General features: G+C 34.5%; 1 protein-coding gene across 2 annotated transcripts; it reads left to right on the top strand.

Moving 5' to 3' along the window:
- The first annotated feature begins 3,354 nt into the window (after positions 1-3,354).
- On the top strand, positions 3,355-14,726 carry LOC136802133 (uncharacterized). 2 transcript variants are annotated; one of them, XM_067058849.1, is made up of 5 exons: positions 3,355-3,712; positions 11,001-11,430; positions 11,850-12,042; positions 13,036-13,297; positions 14,082-14,726. In XM_067058849.1, the coding sequence occupies exons 2-5, from the start codon at positions 11,008-11,010 to the stop codon at positions 14,467-14,469; spliced, it is 1,266 nt and encodes a 421-aa protein (XP_066914950.1). In that variant the 5' UTR covers positions 3,355-3,712; positions 11,001-11,007; the 3' UTR covers positions 14,470-14,726. The 2 variants fall into 2 exon arrangements, with proteins under 2 accessions (XP_066914950.1, XP_066914957.1); XM_067058856.1 differs by lacking the exon at positions 3,355-3,712 and having other exon boundaries at positions 10,921-11,430.
- The last annotated feature ends 3,159 nt before the right edge of the window (positions 14,727-17,885 follow it).

The following is a 17,885-nucleotide window of genomic DNA, read 5'->3' as shown; positions in this document are numbered from 1 at the left end:
TATTTCACACACTAGTTATTTGTAAGAATTAAATTTGAATAATGATTTAGAAAATCAAGCAAGCATTCCATACACTAAAATTTTATTATGATCTTCATCGAAGATACAAAAGTGAACTTTTGATGCAGATATTTTTTGGAAAAATTTATTCTTATTTTACGGACCGACCGACCCATATTTTTCTAACGATCTGCCCGTAAAACAACAAATTAAATTGGTCTCGCCTAAGGGCAAAAATTAGGAAAGTTTTACTGTCATTTTGATATGGATACCAACTTTCTGAATCATATTATTTAAAAAAAGGGGTACCCACTCCCTATTTTGATATCAATACCAACCGAGGATAATTTTTTTTCCACCCTCATCAATACCAACTTGACTTTTCAGACTTTTAAAGGAAAAAAAGACACCACCACCCGGCTATGGGTCTGGTATCTAGATGTTGACCCCCCCTGAAATTAATTATAAATAGAACTTTATAGTACAGCTTAGCTAACAAGTGGATATATCTATATTAGAATTTATTTTCCCCATAAAAATGTAACAAGGGGAAAAAAACAAAATCGTTCTTGTAGGGCAATCGTATTGCCTTTTTACCGACACTAGTATGAGGTATCAATTGTCTTTCAGTTTCCAAACTGAAGAAGTTCTTTGCATAATAAATACCTAACAGTCTAGAATCGATAGGTTTCAAGTAAAAAGGAGCCAAATTTCTTTTTTTGATAACTTTGCAGTCAACATAAGCCTCACTAACATGCTGAGCGATACACAAATCACCGTTAATATCAAAAAAGAAACTGTCTTTGGAATGTGGCTTAAGTTTTGATTTTAGTTTTTTGTCATTATCAATGTTGGGACAAACCGATCTTCTTTCAGACATACGTTTTACAATTTGTGCGACTGGATTCGTACCATTTCTAACGCTCTTTTTCAGTTCTTGCATGAAGTTCTCATATTTGAATGCACTAACATTATTTAACGATCCGTAGCGAGTAGCGTCGTCTGCAATGTGTGGGAGAGAATGAATGTTATAAACATTAAAGTTTGAACAATAGAATGTTTTAGATGTTTTAACAAAAGATTGCAAATACTTTCTTGCATCATCAACATTATCATTAGTGGGTTGACTTTTCAATAATAAGGACATTGCAACGTGTAATAACAGAAAGTGATCGTAGCACTTAGTGTGAAGAATTCCTCTTAAAACGACAGGTCCGTGGTATAAAACAAACTGTCGATATTCCGTGGACTTCCAGTGACAAAGTTCGGATAAGGGCAGTGGTTGACGATTGAAATCAGAAGGCATCAACCCTTTGTGGACAGTCAGTCGATCCGATATTTGATTGATCAAGTTGTGTGAAAGTTTACATACATTGGGACCCTTCAACAAATACATCAAAATACGTTTCATAACACCTAAACAAACCAAATGCATATAATCCAAAGGAAATTGTGTGACACAGTCAATGCCTAATTCCAATAATGGAATCATGTTCTTTTGATGGTCAATCAAGTAATCTCCTTCACTAAATTTTGCTCCTGTTCGTTTAGCTTCCCTGTAAGTTGCGTTATTGAAAACAGTTCGATTGTCTAATCTCTCGCCAACAATAACACACCTCTCACAGGCATTGTAGCCACAGTGGCCAATAACACATTTCAAAAATGATCTAGCAGGGGCATCACAAATAAAACATCTCAATGAAAACGGATACGTGAGATCTAAATTATCATCAAAACTTAGCACCAAGCCATTTTCTAAAATATCACTTGCTTCTTTGATTAAGTCACTAAGAAACTCATCGACAGAGTCCGGCTTCGAAAAACCGTGAAAAATAGCAATAACAAACACATGTTCAGAGTTATTTATTGATCCCAGAATTGGCCAAAATTGGGAGTTGGTTGACTTTTCCAAAGGTATACCATCAACATTAACTGACAGCTCTATCAGAGTTACTGGCCCAGAAAGGTAACCAAGTGCTGATGAAATTCCATGTTTTATATCAAAATAATAATACGTTCCTCCACATCGGTTAAGGACTTCCACACTTCGTGGGGTTTTCATCAAAGTTCTATAGTCTTTAGGAACTTCCATTCCATATTTTCTGAGGATCAACAGTAGTGCATTGGTTGAATCCCTGTGGAGGCGTACCTTGCCAGCCCAAGATGCAAGCTCCGACTGGAAAGTAGGAGCAGAAACAATTGGATCTAATTCAACGTCATCTTCAGAAGACATGTAATCGAATTCATGAAAATCAAAGGGATCAACCGGCTCAAGTTCCTGGTGATTATCACACTGGGTTGAGGTATCTGATTCGTTTCCAGCAAAACCAGTATCAAAAGATGATTCAAAGCCTGGGCTCCCTTCTTGATCACTTTCTTGGAACATTTCATCAACCATTCTCTTGAGCCTTCTCTGTCTTTTTCTTGCAGACATTGCTCAATCATTCTGTAGATAAAGAGATGATAGTCTAATAGCCAATTTCTAGACACCTTCAATTTCAAGATTTCTAGGTCTGCCCTTATCTTTTTTTAAATTAATGATAAACTTTACCTTTTTAAAAATCAAAATGGTTTTTGTCAAGGCTGCTTTCGACAAAAATTCAAAGCTTATAACGTAAAACCTACAATTCGGACGTATCAGAAGGAAGCCACTGAGTTGAGATACCAACTAATTGGCAAAACTTAATAAAGAGTATCCATAACAAAGGCTCAACATTGTAATTGAACAATCGAAAGGGCCTTTCTCATGACGAACATAACATAGTAAAAGCAAAGTCTGGGAAAAGGTGATTCTATCTAGGAGAAATAAAAAAGGTAAGATAGTCAGGAGATAGTCATTGAGTACATGTAGTATAAAACGAAAATATTCCTTTCTGGTATATAACTTTGGCTACACCAAATATTATATATAAAAATCCACCTACTTTTTTAGAGGTAGGAGACTCTTTTTTGCATGAATTTTGTTCTCTTTTTTTACTTGCACATTGAAGTGAATAAAACTGTCAAAGTCTAATTCAAGAGAGTTTCTAGCTACTTTTCATATTGAATAAAACACCTTTATGGTGGCCGAGGAAGGCAGTAACGAATTTTTCAAAATGTCAGCGAAAATATCAATGCTATCAGAAAAAAAAAATAAATTGAAAAAAAAAATAAAAAAAAATTAGAAAAATTAAAAAAAATAAAAAAATAAAGAAAAAATAAAAAAAAATAAAAAAAAAATTAAAAGAAAATTAACAAAATTAAAATTAATTAAAAAAAAAAAATAAAAAAAAAAAAATAAAAAAAAAAAAAAATAAAAAAAAAAAATAAAAAATAAAAAATAAAAGAAATAAAAAAATTAAAAAAATTAAAAAAAAAAATCGTTTTTCAATGTAGCCGAGCGAGGCAATAGCCATACAAACACCTTGAACATGGCCGACAAGGGCAATAGCGGGTCCTTGGCCCATTCCAGTCACAACAAAATGGCCACCCCGAGAGAGCCAGTAAAGTCACCTGCCATGAGTATTTTGCAGAATTAAAAAATATTAAGTGGGATTCGATCCTATCCGCGCTCCGCATTATACTCATCAGTGCTCATGTGCGTGACTTTCTTTAAAATTTCTTCTTTCGTTCTTCTTTCTTGATGGGATGGGATTTCGATGGCATGCAGTTAAATTTATGTTTTCCATTTTGTGTTGGAGTTTTGGAGAAATGGGAAATGACACGCTGAAAGGTATAATTTCCAGGCTTATTTAAGGGATCTTAGTTTGAAACCCTACAGGCTAAGGAAAGAGTTACTTCATTGTGGGATTTGGCTGAAATTTTGCATACTTATGATCATCCTTGTCCTGTGTGAATTTGGGGTCATAGCTTTTCACACTATTCACGATATGCACCACTGCAATGTCTTCTGACATTCGTCACAGACCCAATAGCTCATTGGTTGAAAGTGACGTAAAATCAGTCAATACGTCACTTTCAACCAATCAGCTATTGGGTGGAACGGAAGACATTGCAATGGTGCATATCATGAATTGAAAATCAATTGACCTTCACACCCTCTCATACTTCACTGCCTTTAGTTAATTGGTTTATCTGACTTTGGGAGCTTTGTGAGTTATTTTCTGAACACAAAGCAGGGGGGGTACTTTGGCAAATGAAGGGTACGGTATGTGCCGCCCTTATTAAGAGGGTACCTTTTTTGGACTTTCAAAGTCCCGCTAAGGGTCAGAAAAATCAGAAAATCAAATTTCAGTCCCACTAAGGGTTGAAAAATAGGAAAATTTCAACTTTTTACCACCTGAAAGATTGAAATTTGGTCAAATTTGTCAAATTTCGTCCCGCTAAGGGTTGTAAAATTCCCAAAATTCTCCTTTGTTTTCTCCTTTTTAGTCTCGGTAAAGGTCCGAAGTTTGAAAGTTGGGTGGCACCCCCCGTCAGCTCGCAACCCTAGTACCCCCCCCCCCCGGGACACAAAGTGGCTACCTGTGAATGTCGGATCGAAAGTTATCAGCAAAGATTCTACCCCCTAGTCCCTAGCTTTACCTTTAATTTAGGGGTGGGTCTGAGACTTTACGAATTTCTGGTAAGGCTGTCTTTTTTTATTCCCCAAGGGGCTTGCCATTTAAGAAGGACATTTGCTCCTAAAGATTGGTACCCTGAAGTCGGGTAACTTGCATCAGCGGAGGCAGTCATTTGAGGGCTGTATGTTATGGATGTTAGCCTCCACTGATGCAGGTTACCCGACTTCATGGTAGCGTATTTTGTGACATGTGCTTATCACTAGCCCCTTTCATTTTGATTTGTATTGCTGCAATATTATGGTTGCTGTGTCTGTCATCTGTGCTGGTAAGTAAGTAAGTATTTATTTATTTACCATTTAACACTACAGAAAAGATACCAGTGATGATATGCACAAAAAATATATGGAGGGAGACCGCCTTATAGTCTAGCTAATCAAAAAGATGCGGCCACCTATGTGCTGTGCGCTGGGCTGGGTTGATGGTTTCCTGTACTCCTGTAAGATGCGACATATAATTGAGTTTTGAGGTGTAGATTTTACAAAGATGTTTCAGTCAGAAGGGTTATTTCAGATAATTAAACTTGGTATAATCTAACTTTTATTCCAGCCAAATTTTTTCATAAATATTGAGCTGGAGTAAGTTTGATCAATGCTCTCTCAGACTAAAACTTCAGAGTAGGAATCTCGTATCTCTCATACAGTGTTGATTCTTTCTGCAGAAATGTACAGTGAAGTCGGGCAACTTGCATTGGTGGAGGGAAACTTGCATAGCCATTAAATGACTGACCAATCAAAGCAGCAAAATTCCAAAACAAATGAACTATGCAGCTCTACTACTCTACCATTTTGTTTTGATTTAACTTTGTATTTTAATGGGTCATTCATTTGAGGGGTATGCATGTTAGCCTCCACTGATGCAAGTTACTCGATTTCAAGGTATACCAGGCGGTTCCAAATCTTCAGGTGGGACTTCAATTTTTTGGATCTTAGGGGCAAGGAAACAGGATTAGGTGGGACTATCAGGGTTTTATTGTTTCATGTAAAATGTCACCACTTAAGAGGTAAGGTAGGAGGTAAGAGCTGTGTGCAACTGCAAATTTTAGGCATTTTTTTTACTAGTTAATGAACTGAAATGAAATCTTCTATATAAACGTATGAAGACATAAATGCTTAACTGTACTCAATAGTATTCAAATTAAAAAGAAAAGGAACTGGCAATTTGATCAAAACAGTTTAATTGCTAATTTTGAAAATGGAACCATTGACTTGTCAAGTTCAACTTGTTTCACCTTTTTTAATGGGAAGAGATCACAAATACAAGTGTATAGCAGCTGTTGAAATTGTTGTGCTGGTTCAACCAACCTGGTCCCTAGAAGTCTTGAAACAATCCTGTATAAAGCATTTTCAAATGGCTGGCTATGAATGTGATATTTTGTTATCAGAGCGAGGGCCCTCCATCACAAGAATAGAAGACATCAGATACAGACGGACACTTGTTTACTGTAGATTTTTATGAGACAGAAAAAAATCACCAAGCGCAGTCTTGATAGTTTTGGTGCTCTTTTTTTGTATTTGAGATTATTTATTGGAAAAAATACATTTTAGTTTGTTAATTTAGACATTTTCATATACTATTGGCATTGCAACCTTCATGGCAAAACTGTCTTAATTTCGCATGATTTAATTAAACAGAAAACTAGCCATAATTCTTGAACTACTCTCCAGATTGACCTTGTATTTAGAATGTAGACTCACTGGAAGCATTGAAATAGGTTGATAAAAAAATAACTCCAATAAACATCCGGATTCAATTTTTCAATTTTTCGGTACAGGGCGATAAGCATTTCCCTTTTTTGACCGGGGTGACCTAAAAAGGATGATATTTGACCGGGCCTCGACTATAAATTTCTAGAATTTGACCGGGTTAAAATTTTTGATTATTTTTTGACCGGGGTTACCAATTTTCCACCGGGGACAAAATTTGGCCTGTTTTTAGGCATTTTTTATCACCGGGGTGGATCTGACCGGGCCACTGACTCAGAGGTGTACAAATTAACCTCTGTTCGTTATTTACTTTGTTCCTTCGTTCGTTCACTCGCTACCCAGCTTTTTTTCTCAGAATTGGCTTATTGAAGATGGAAAACTATAAACCCTCAAATCAGAGCTCGACTTTTGAAGAGAAAATTTTGGGCAAATTTCAGTCAAAAAACAGCTTAAAAAAATAGTTTCACTTTTTTTATAGTCTAAAAGTTAATTATTGATTATTTGGGATGGATAGTTCAGCTCGTAAAACAATTTCAATGGCAAAATACTTGCAAGAGGCGTTGGATTTTGAAGAACAGATTATGAAAGCAACAATCTGGGTGAAGAATAATAATATTAAGGCTATACTTCCGAGGTACGTAACAATGAACCAAGAAGAGAAAGATCGGATAAGGTATCTACACATGAAGGCAGCAACATCTGATGTCACAGAAAGGGAAACATGCGAAATGAATACAGCTGTTGAATTTCTATTGGAAACAAGAGAAGCTCATATTCATTTTGCTAGTGAAATGCATAGACTAAATTTATCTGGTGTGAGTTCAAGGCAAATTGAGTAACATTAACTTGAAATTGAAGAAGCTAGAACTAGCTCTTTGAATATGTTCAACACCTTTACCCAAGTAACCTGTTTATATTGTAATATAGTAAAAAAAGTAATATACTCTTAAAGTTTTCTTACTTTTTGTGATTTTTGTAATTTTTTATTTATATTATTTTTATCTTTTTGGCTTGTAGAATAGAATAGTCTTTAACTAGGTGTTGGCTGTCGCAGATTGCAAACTCTCATCTATTTTCTTGTCCAGTATGATAAGGCAAACACAAAAGCGAAAAGTTTTTTGAAAAAGTCTATTTAAAAATAGTTTCTGGTCTAAGTGATTGAGGGCTAAAAATATGTGAACAAGGGTGTGCGTTGTGTTAGTTTTAATTTGTGAGCGCTGAATCTTTTCTTGGCAATCATGAAATCTTTTTTATATACGTTCTACTTAATCTTCTCGAATCTCTTACTTTTTAAACAGGATACATTTTCATGGGGATTTTAAATTTAGTGGTTGATCTCATCCGCTAAGTTTTAAGCTGGTTTTAAGGTATGCTGGGACTTAATTTTGCGAATGGCACTTTTAGGAGATAATATTTTCACAATTTTGTGCCTTTCACTGCCGAATCATACATGTTTCATACATGTTTTGCAGATAAGGTTTCTCCAAATTTCTAATGGGACTTAGTTTCACGGATGACACCCTACATTTCTTTTTAGTAAAAACGTAAAAAAGCAACAATTTGGAAAAAATAATGTGGAAAAAACCAAAAGCATTAAATGCTGAAGCAAGAGAATTGAGTGAAAGGTTGTCAAGAAAACGAAGAAGGGAGAAGGAAGATGTACGTGTTAGTGTGCAACTACTTCATTGGAAACCAGCTGGTACTGCCCAGAAGTATAAACGCGTTGGTGCACTTGAATACATAAAAGTACCCCAAAATGCATCTTTAGCAGATCTTAAGACTGCCTGTATCAATCATAAAACTTTCAAATGTCAAGCAGAAGGCAAAGTTTGTGGTATTTTGGAGGGAGAGAGAGGCCCACCTGCAGATGAAGAAAGCCTCATTGACCTGAAAAAGACACTTCACATTAGATTCATTCCTAATGATGAAGCAAATAGTCCAGAGGAGGAAGAAGAAGCAAATATCGTAGAGGAAGAAGAAAAACAATCAACAACCAATCAACAAACACTAAACACTTTTCAAGCTCCATCAATTCCCCCAACACCAAAAACATGTGAGGTCCCCAAGTCTTTCTCGATAGCACATTATCTGCAAGCTGGTCAGTGCCTTTCTCCTAAGTACGAGGTTAAAGTCCTCATGCTTGAAGAGTTTGATTTTAACACTAATAAATGGAATACTCCATTTGCAACAAAATTTGCAGTCGACTTGGAGTCCTTTGCTAAAGGTGGCTTTAGAGAGGCATTCAAGGCAAGACATATCAAAGGAGGTCCCTTTAAAGAAAAAGGTTTTGTGATCAAAACACTTCTTCCTGATAAGGAAGCTGATATAGTCGACATCATCAAAGACACCCTTGATGAACATGTCCGAAAGAGTGTCCAATGCCAAATGACTGCCAGAAACCTGGCTAAGACGATGGCTGTGGAGTGTGGGGAAGAATTTGGGAGGACTTTTGAATACACAAAAGTGTATTATACAAAATTAGATAGTAAACCAGCAGTGATTGAAGTGTTTTTAGAGGGGAACTTTGTTAAATACATCAACAATGATGGAGAATTGATTGGCAGATCTGACGATGACATCCAGCTGAAGGCAGAAGCTTTTGTTCATTACTCGTACATAAAAACAAAAAAAGCATTGATGGTCACAGACATTCAAGGAGTTGGTTACCATCTGACTGACCCAGAGATTTCTACTAGGCTACAAAAAAATACAAATGAGAAATGGAATTTCTGTATGGGAAATATGACACTCTTAGCAATGAATAGATTTTTGGAACTTCACGATTGTAATGATAATAAATTCTGCCGTATGCTAAAGCTACATCAAAGTTAATTTGCTTTATAAGTTTTAGGATGATGATTGGAGCAGCTACTTTTTTCTTTTTACTTTTTCGATTTTTTCAGATAGTTTTTTTACCTGGTTTTAATGTCTTCATTTGTTTTAGATTTTATGTTATAATTTGAAGCCATTATTCAAAGTTTAAATTTTTTTTAAAACATTCAAGCAATATATTTCGGTGGTATCACCAGTGTTCTATCAGATTACACAAATTTCTATCTACATCTAAAAAATTCAGTTTTTTCGAGAGTAATTACCAATTGATTAGAAACATTCTAAAAACAAAGAAAATGCATAAAATATCTACGTGACTCCATTTCTAAAAAGCAGTAATTTTGATCGGGTTCCTCATCCCATAAAAGGAATTTTTTTTTTAAATCATAACTTCCTTCAGTTATTCTTTTCTTTACAAGTGGTAAGGTAAGGCTTCAGCTCAGTATTTAAATTAACATTGATGATATCAACTGCATGATCCTCCTGGTTCTGCCTGGTTTTGTCTTTATTTGTTTTTGATTGATATACAGAAAGTTTCTACAGAGAGGTATTTTTATTATCTCTGTTTTGTATCTTTATAGAGTTTTATTTGTTATTTTATTATGACGCAAGATTTTTAAATTATATTATGTATATAGTAAAACGAAAACTCCTGTCAAACCTACCTTTTAAATGATAACCAAAATCTTTGCGAAACTTTTACTTTGTAAGGGGTGTAGAATTCCTCATCCCATAAAAGGAATTTTTTTTTAAATCATAACTTCCTTCACCTTCAGTTATTCTTTTCTTTACAAGTGGTAAGGTAAGGCTTCAGCTCAGTATTTAAATTAACATTGATGATATCAACTGCATGATCCTCCTGGTTCTGCCTGGTTTTGTCTTTATTTGTTTTTGATTGATATACAGAAAGTTTCTACAGAGAGGTATTTTTATTATCTCTGTTTTGTATCTTTATAGAGTTTTATTAGTTATTTTATTATGACGCAAGATTTTTAAATTATATTATGTATATAGTAAAACGAAAACTCCTGTCAAACCTACCTTTTAAATGATAACCAAAATCTTTGCGAAACTTTTACTTTGTAAGGGGTGTAGGATTCCTCATCCCATAAAAGGAATTTTTTTTTAAATCATAACTTCCTTCAGTTATTCTTTTCTTTACAAGAGGTAAGGTAAGGCTTCAGCTCAGTATTTAAATTAACATTGATGATGTCAACTGCATGATCCTCCTGGTTCTGCCTGGTTTTGTCTTTATTTGTTTTTGATTGATATACAGAAAGTTTCTACAGAGAGGTATTTTTATTATCTCTGTTTTGTATCTTTATAGAGTTTTATTAGCCTTTTTATTATGAAGCAAGATTTTTAGATTATATTATGTATATAGTAAAACAAAAACTCCTGTTGATTCAACCTTAATTTCTGAATTAAGGAGCAAGTATTATTTTTCTTGTAGAGAAATCTTTGATGGCTTTTCCTTGGGATATTTGCTCGCAATTCAAAAGTTTTTTTCAATTACAAATTTCAAAATGTGAAATTCTGACTATTCAGACTACGATTCTGAGCATAGTATTTTGCCTCTTTATAGCAAAATGTTTAAGATGATTGCTAGTGCACAAAGAGATATAAATCCTTTCTATGCTTAAAATTTTAACCTTTCGAAGGAAAGGTATAATTTTGTAATTATAAACATTGAAGAAAAGTACTCGTAAGATCTTCATTATCTCTTAACATACCAACTAGCTTCTTGATAGCTTTTTCTGAAAGATTGTGGAACATTTTGAAGGAAAAAAATTGAAAGTGATTTCATCAGCATTTTACATAACCAGAAAAGAGCAAATAGACTGTCATGGGACATAGGAAGGGTTTACAGTTTCCAACTTATTGTATGTTTTTATTTATTTAGAAAAGAAATGAGTCGTATTCGAAATCCAGAATGGAAGGAAGATCAATTACTTAAAGGAAAGCTTGAAGAGTGTGTGTTGCAAAAGTATTCACGCAAAGAAATCCTTGTCATTGTCAAAAAACAATTTAGTCAATATGGTTGGAGCTTGAGATCTCTAACAGATCGTTTGAAACACTTCGATATACGCTATATAGATTATGAGGTTTCTTTGGCTAGTGTTTACCGTGCTGTGCAGGAGGAGCTGGATGGACCTGGTAGCCAGCTTGGATATAGAGCAATCACCCAAAAAGTCAGAGAAGTACACAAGCTTAAGGTGCCCAGAGATGTGGTTTATAATGTAATGAGAGACTTGGATCCTGATGGTCTAGCATCACGGGGAGATGTTGGAGTGTCAAAGAAGAAAAAAAGAGAAAAGCGGTTTGCTTCTCAGGTGATCATGTACTAAGATTAAAGATTTCATATTGTGATTACTATACAAGAATTCTACCAGAATTTGATTCTTTTCGTCTTTATTTTTCATCTTCATTTTTAAAACTTTTTTTACAAAGTTTTGGTATAATATTCCACTGACAGTTGCCTTTTCAGCAAGCACAAAATCAATAAAGTTCAAATTTGAAGTGCAACTTTTCTTGCTTCCACTTCCAATTATTTTGAGATGGATAGTTCAGTTAGCCAGGGTCAGTACCCTGCGGCTGTTTCGTCTGGATCAATCCAAGTCAAAATATATAATGAAATTTGTGTTTTTCATTGTTTTTATCGAATTCATTTTGAGCTATCTATATATCAAGTATTTCAGATTTTTAGGTGTTTATTGATTTCCAGGTTACATTCAAACCCTTGTATTACTAGGGCCCCAACTCAACAATGTCACTGGATGGACATGACAAGCTTTGTGGATTCCAGAAAGCTACATTTCCTCTTTGTATTTATGGTGGTCAAGACTGTTACAGTGGGAAGATTCATTTTCTAAAGATCTGGACAACCAACAACCACCCTAATGTCATTGGAAAATTCTACTATGATCATCTTTATGAAAATCTTGGTAAGTTTATTTTTGAAAATATCGAAAAATTGGCTTTCACAAATCATTGTCCTCTCGGGTACCTAGTAAGTGGCCAGCCGCTAATTGATTTTTTGAAAATTTTCCACCCAGGACATTCTTTAAACCCCTGCACTTATTAACTTTTGAGATATTTTTCCACTCACCCCACTTACGCTTATCCCAACCCCCTGTCTTTCATGTCCCGAGGGTAGAAGGAAAGTGCTGTTTACATGAACACAGGCCAAGTACAGTAAGCACAAAGATAAGAGAACCTACACTTGAAAACACAATTTTCTGGAGTTTGTTTTTATAAAATGAAATTGAGACATAATATCAAATAATTCATCGAGTTTTGCAGATATTATTCTCAACTCTAGTTGAGCTAGAATCTGACAATGTCTGTGTGTCACAAGGGTAGCCTGGAGACAAAAATGGTCGATTTAACTGAAATTTTAATCACTTCTCCATTGGGAGATTTTTTTCGAAAAATTCAATATTTTAAGCCTGCAATGAGTTTTTTACAACTGCTACAATTGGGCCTCCGAATAGTTTGACAGATACTGAAGTTGAGGCCAGTGCGTTGCGCACGTTCGACTATTAAATAATTCAGTACGTTTCAAGTAAGGTGAATTCACCTAATTTTTTCCTGAAACTTAAGTTCATTCCATTTAAGTTGTCTTTTTTGCCAACATATGGAAACCATATCAGCGTAATTAAGACTAATTCCCTTGAGGGTGGTTTTCATATGGTAGCAAAAAATACTGCCAAATTTAATGGAATAGACTTAGACTTTAAACATGAGAAGGAGGGAAAATTAAAATGGTGTGACACATGGCAGTTTTATAATCTAAATGCAATGCAATCGCATTTATGAATCTTTTCCTTCGGTTATTTTTCTAAAAATGTACTTGTATCCAGCATATTCTTTCAAAAAAAAATTAGGTAAGTATGGTAAGTATGTTAGAACTAATAAGGTTATGCTTTCCCTTTCAGTTTTACCGACAACGGTGCGAATAGACAGAGGATCAGAAACTGATTTGCTTACGACCATACATTGTCTTCTCCACAGAAAGAAGGAAACTTTTGAAACAGAAAGGAAATTGATGGGTGTTGGTGTTCAATACGGGCCATCAACTGCTAACAAGATTGAACGCTGGTGGCGGGAACTCCATCATCGCATGGAAAAGTACTTCAAAGAACAGTTGCGCTCGTTATTGGATAATGGTGACTATGATCGAACTTCAATCAGTGACAGGTTACTTTAATGGGATAAACTTTCGCGGGGATTAAATTTCGCGGTTGGACCTATCCGCGAAATTCAAAAACTTTGCAGGGACTTAATTTTGCGGGTGGCACTATTGGGTGGCAATATTTTCACGATTTTGTGACTTTTACTGTCAAATCATGCATTTTGGTTGTTGAAATACACATTATTAGCGCTTCTTTGATGCCAGTAAACATTCAAATAGTAATTGTTTGACATATTTTGAGTTTTATTTAGAAACATTTTGCGGATTAGGCCCTTCCAAATTTCCATTGGGACTTAATTTCGTGGATTTTGGCGGATGACACCCAAATCCGCGAAAGTTAATCCCCGCGAAAGTTAATCCCATTAAAGTATTCACATGTATTTTTTAAACTTTATTCAATTAACCTTGATAACTCAGCTGGTCATAATTTTCTTGCGGGCACAGTACCTCTGATAGCCTTTGAAAGTTGAGGAAAATTGCCTCTCGTGGAAAATTCTGTAACAAAAATCTTGTTACGCACCGGAATGTTTAAAACTAATTTTTTTAAATGCAACCCAATCTTTCGACCTCTATTTTACAATGCCGTCATTTCGCCCGTTACCAGTCTCTTCGCGACAATACACTGAACTTAGGATTGTGAGATTGTATATTCTTCAGATCGTTCGTTCTCACCCATATAAAAGCTCAAGGAATCTATACAGTCTCTACCCAAATAAAGATGACAGAATGGGGTATAGTGTTTATTCCTTGTGTTTTCCAGACACTTCTCACTAACTTTTTTTATTATAGAAATATACTGGCTTTCATTTACATACCAGTGATTCAAAAGGAATTAGATATCTTCAAAGAAACTGTTTGGAATCATAGTCGAGGGAGAAAGCAAATTAACAAGGAGCTCCCAACTGGGATCCCTAATTTCATTTATGACAATCCTGAGGAATTTGGAGCATTCGAGTGTGGGACCATGATTTCGAGAGAAGATATGATGGAAGTGGCTGAGAAATGCGATATTCAAGATATGAATAGATTTGACTTTCTCGATGAAGACGATCTTGAATTTTTTTCATCATTTGTGGACGTTGACTTGATTAAACCCAACGATGCAAGTGAAGCCTACAAATACATTAAGCAACGGGTTGCTGAAAGGCAACAACATCTGGAAAGTTCATTGAGTTAGCTGTGACTTTTTCCTCTTTCTTTTTTCGAATAAGAGTAGTCTAACTTAAAATTGCTACACAGTATTTCATGCTTTGAATTTGCAAGTGCGATTGAATTGCCTGACGAGTGCAAAGTTATATAACAATTAAGTTAAACTTTCTTTCAAAAAAATTGGCACTCCGTACATTTTGATTAATTGAATTTGCTCTTGAAGGAAAAAAAGATTTAATTAAAAGTCATACCTCGTTGAAAAGATAACTCTGAGCTGCTCTGAGTGGAAGAATTTAAAGCTTTTAAAATTTTGAAAGAATGGGCTTTCCAGAAAAAAATTGAATATGGGGGGGGGGGGAGGATATTAACGATTTTCAGTGATTTCCCCCTCGGACAAGGCAAATGTTGATGATTTTTCGCTACCCCGCTAAACGCCTTTTTTATAAGAACAAGAGGCTAGAAATGCCCATTTTGTACATGGCAAATGTGAAAAAATCATTATGGTCGGAGCTTTAAAGGTGTAGCATAAGGTATCGTTCTATCGACCATTCTTTTGTTACATATTTTGTTGATTAAGTTCAACACACTTCTCGATATGCGTTTCGTTGTGGGTCTCGTTTTCAAATATTACTGCCAAGGGAACTCAATGTTAGTTGTATAGTTAATTCGTTGTGGAAATTTTTGCTTTTGGTTTAAAACTAGTAAATGGCTTTTAAGAATAAATACATCTATGTAGATCTAATGTTAGATTATTATTCTGTTTACGAACGGGGCCTGTAATGCTTTTTACGCATCTCGAGAAGAGTGTTGTATTTGGAAAGACATAGTTTTTTAGTTTTTTTTATGTGTATACTTGTAAAAAAGACCCTTTTTGTAAAAAAGACCCTTTTTTCAGTACAATGACCATATTTTGGAAAAGAAAAAACATTTCTCATATATTTTACCAATGTCCTGATTAATGATTCCTGACAAATTCTCAGTTTGACATTTACCAGAGAAGTGGAATGGGAGAGAAAGGGACATGCTGGAGTTTTTACAAGCTCTTATGTGATTTGGTTGGTCGTGAAGATGTAAAAACCAATTTTATTACTTTTTCTAAAGAACGCGTCATCTCTATTACTTCAAATGACCAATTAGTGAAGTATCTTATAAAAACTCCAGCTCATCCCGAGAGAAAACAGCTTTTTGACTACCCAAAATGTTATAGTCGTTTCTATTTCGTTTTTATTTTAAGAAAAGACAATTCGGACGCCCATTTTTTGCCGAACTTATTTCACTGCCCTAGATATATTCCGTTATTTAGAAAAGCTACAGTCAATTACTTAGTATAGCTCCAAGGGCCACCCTCTGGCATTTGTAAAAAGAGTTTGGAAAGTATTCTAGTTGCTAGTTACGAGTTGGGTAGTTATAAAATTACCAGCTACCGAAAAAGAATAACATACATCAAAAGTACGATTTTGAAAGTAAATGTAATACGAGAGTAATATATAACACGTATAATACATATACCACCTGTAATATGCTTATTTGCCTTAAACACGTGCGCTGAGAGCATGGAAAGCTATTTTCTACTGTCAATTCATATCCATTTATATTTCCTACATCACATTGAGTATAAATATAATTCTTGATTAAAGTGACTTTAGAACCATTGTATTTTATAATGTGATCAAAATTTTTATTAAAATATAAAGTGTCAATTCCAATGATAAAATGACAAAAGAAATTGTCATTATTTTTCTAGCTCTAAAAGCTATCTTTACGAACTTTTTGAGGCTAAGATGACTGTCAACTTATATCCTTTTATACAATAAGCATCACTTGCAGTATGATCAATATTTTTTGGGGAATTTGTTTGACAATAATTGTTTTTTGGCTTTGCTAGCCAGCACCTTACCATTTTCATGATATTAAAGTCAATAATATGTTTGGTACTGGCTAATTTGAAATTTGTACTTTTGGGCTACATTAGTTTAAATTAGAAAATTTTCGGTCGCCGTAAAGTTTTACGAACTCCCAACTCGAAACTAGCAACTCACCAACTAGAACATTACCTAGACTCTTGTAAAAACACAATCCTCCGGTTTGAAGATGGGAAAAAGCTATTCGCCGCCAAGTCAAATTTTTGCTTCACTTTTCTTGCTGGAGAGAACTTAGCAGAGCCCCTTCGGGCCTGGCTTTACTAAATTATTGGGTACACCATACGTTACATTAAAGTATATAATTCGTTAAAAAAAATCATTGCCCTTACTTATCGGCCATCTTAAGCGTTAAGGTGTTTATATTTGCTACTGCTTGATCAAAAAAAAAATTATTGCCCTTGTCGGCCATGTTCAAGGTGTCGTATAGCTATTGCCTCGCTCGGCTACATTGAAAAACGATTTTTTTTTATTTTTTTTTTTTATTTAATTTCTTTTAAATTTTTTTTTTTTTTTTTTTTATTTTTTTTTTTAATTCCTGTTTGTTTTTTTTTTTTAATTTTTATTTTTTAATTTTTTTTATTTTATTTCTTTCTTTTTTTTTATTGATTTTTTTAATTTGACTTTTTTTTAATTTTTTTTTTAATTTTCTTTTAATTTTTTTTTATTTTTTTCATTTTTTTTTTTATTTTTCTATTTTTTTTTATTTTTCTTATTTTTTTTATTTTTCTTATTTTTTTTCATTTTTTTTTTCAATTTTATTTTTATTTTTCTGATAGCATTGATATTTTCGCTGACATTTTGAAAAATTCGTTACTGCCTTCCTCGGCCACCATACTCCTGTTGCACCTACTGTGGCAAAATATGCAAAGCTGAATTTAAGATCAGTGGAAATGCCACGCACATAAAACACAAGACAATGTGTTGCTATGGTATCTACTTCCTTGAATGTAGAAGAGTTTAGGTCAGAATCTCCAAGGTCAACAAAACCAATCAATTCACCTGTATGTTTATCAAATACAAGGTCTTCCTGAATTTTAAACTTCATCAAAAGACAAGGTTATATTTCTTTGATGACCTTTGAGATTCTTAGTCAACTCAGCTAATTCTTCAACAACCTCGTGATTAAAACCTACTTCAGGCCGAATAGCAGCTTTGTTAGCTCCCGAGTGTTCTTCTGCTTGGTAAAATTAACACTTTGGAATTCCGTAGCTCATCGTATGCTTGGCTGATTTGAGGCTAAAGACAAACAAAAACGAACATTGGGCATGGATGGTAAACAAAGTTTCCTTGGGCTGGACATTTTCTTCTGTTCTTTCCAAAAATAGCTTCATGAAGGGTGATGAATTTTCTTCATTATTTTTCATGATTCTATGATGTCCTTTGCCATCCCTGATTGATACAGAATCCTCTTTGTTTCCATTTCGTTTTGTAATTTTTCAACCTTCCCTGACAGTTCTTTGACTCTGGCTCTTTCCTTTACTAAGGCTAAGATCACTTTGGCACGGTAGTTCTTGATAGCGGT

This window comes from Clytia hemisphaerica, unplaced genomic scaffold, assembly GCF_902728285.1.
Source record: "Clytia hemisphaerica strain Z4C2 unplaced genomic scaffold, Clytia hemisphaerica genome assembly, whole genome shotgun sequence".
Taxonomy (NCBI): Eukaryota; Metazoa; Cnidaria; class Hydrozoa; order Leptothecata; family Clytiidae; genus Clytia; species Clytia hemisphaerica.
Note: the sequence above shows the minus strand (reverse complement) of the source record. Positions and strands in the feature narration are given on the sequence as shown.

Bases quoted from the DNA above. Each gene is read 5' to 3' on its own strand.
- LOC136802133 (XM_067058849.1), top strand. From the start codon at position 11,008: ATGAGTCGTATTCGAAATCCAGAATGGAAGGAAGATCAATTACTTAAA. The intron at 12,043-13,035 runs GTAAGTTTATTT...TTTCCCTTTCAG, and splicing joins TCATCTTTATGAAAATCTTG to TTTTACCGACAACGGTGCGA. The intron at 13,298-14,081 runs GTTACTTTAATG...TTTTTATTATAG, and splicing joins CGAACTTCAATCAGTGACAG to AAATATACTGGCTTTCATTT.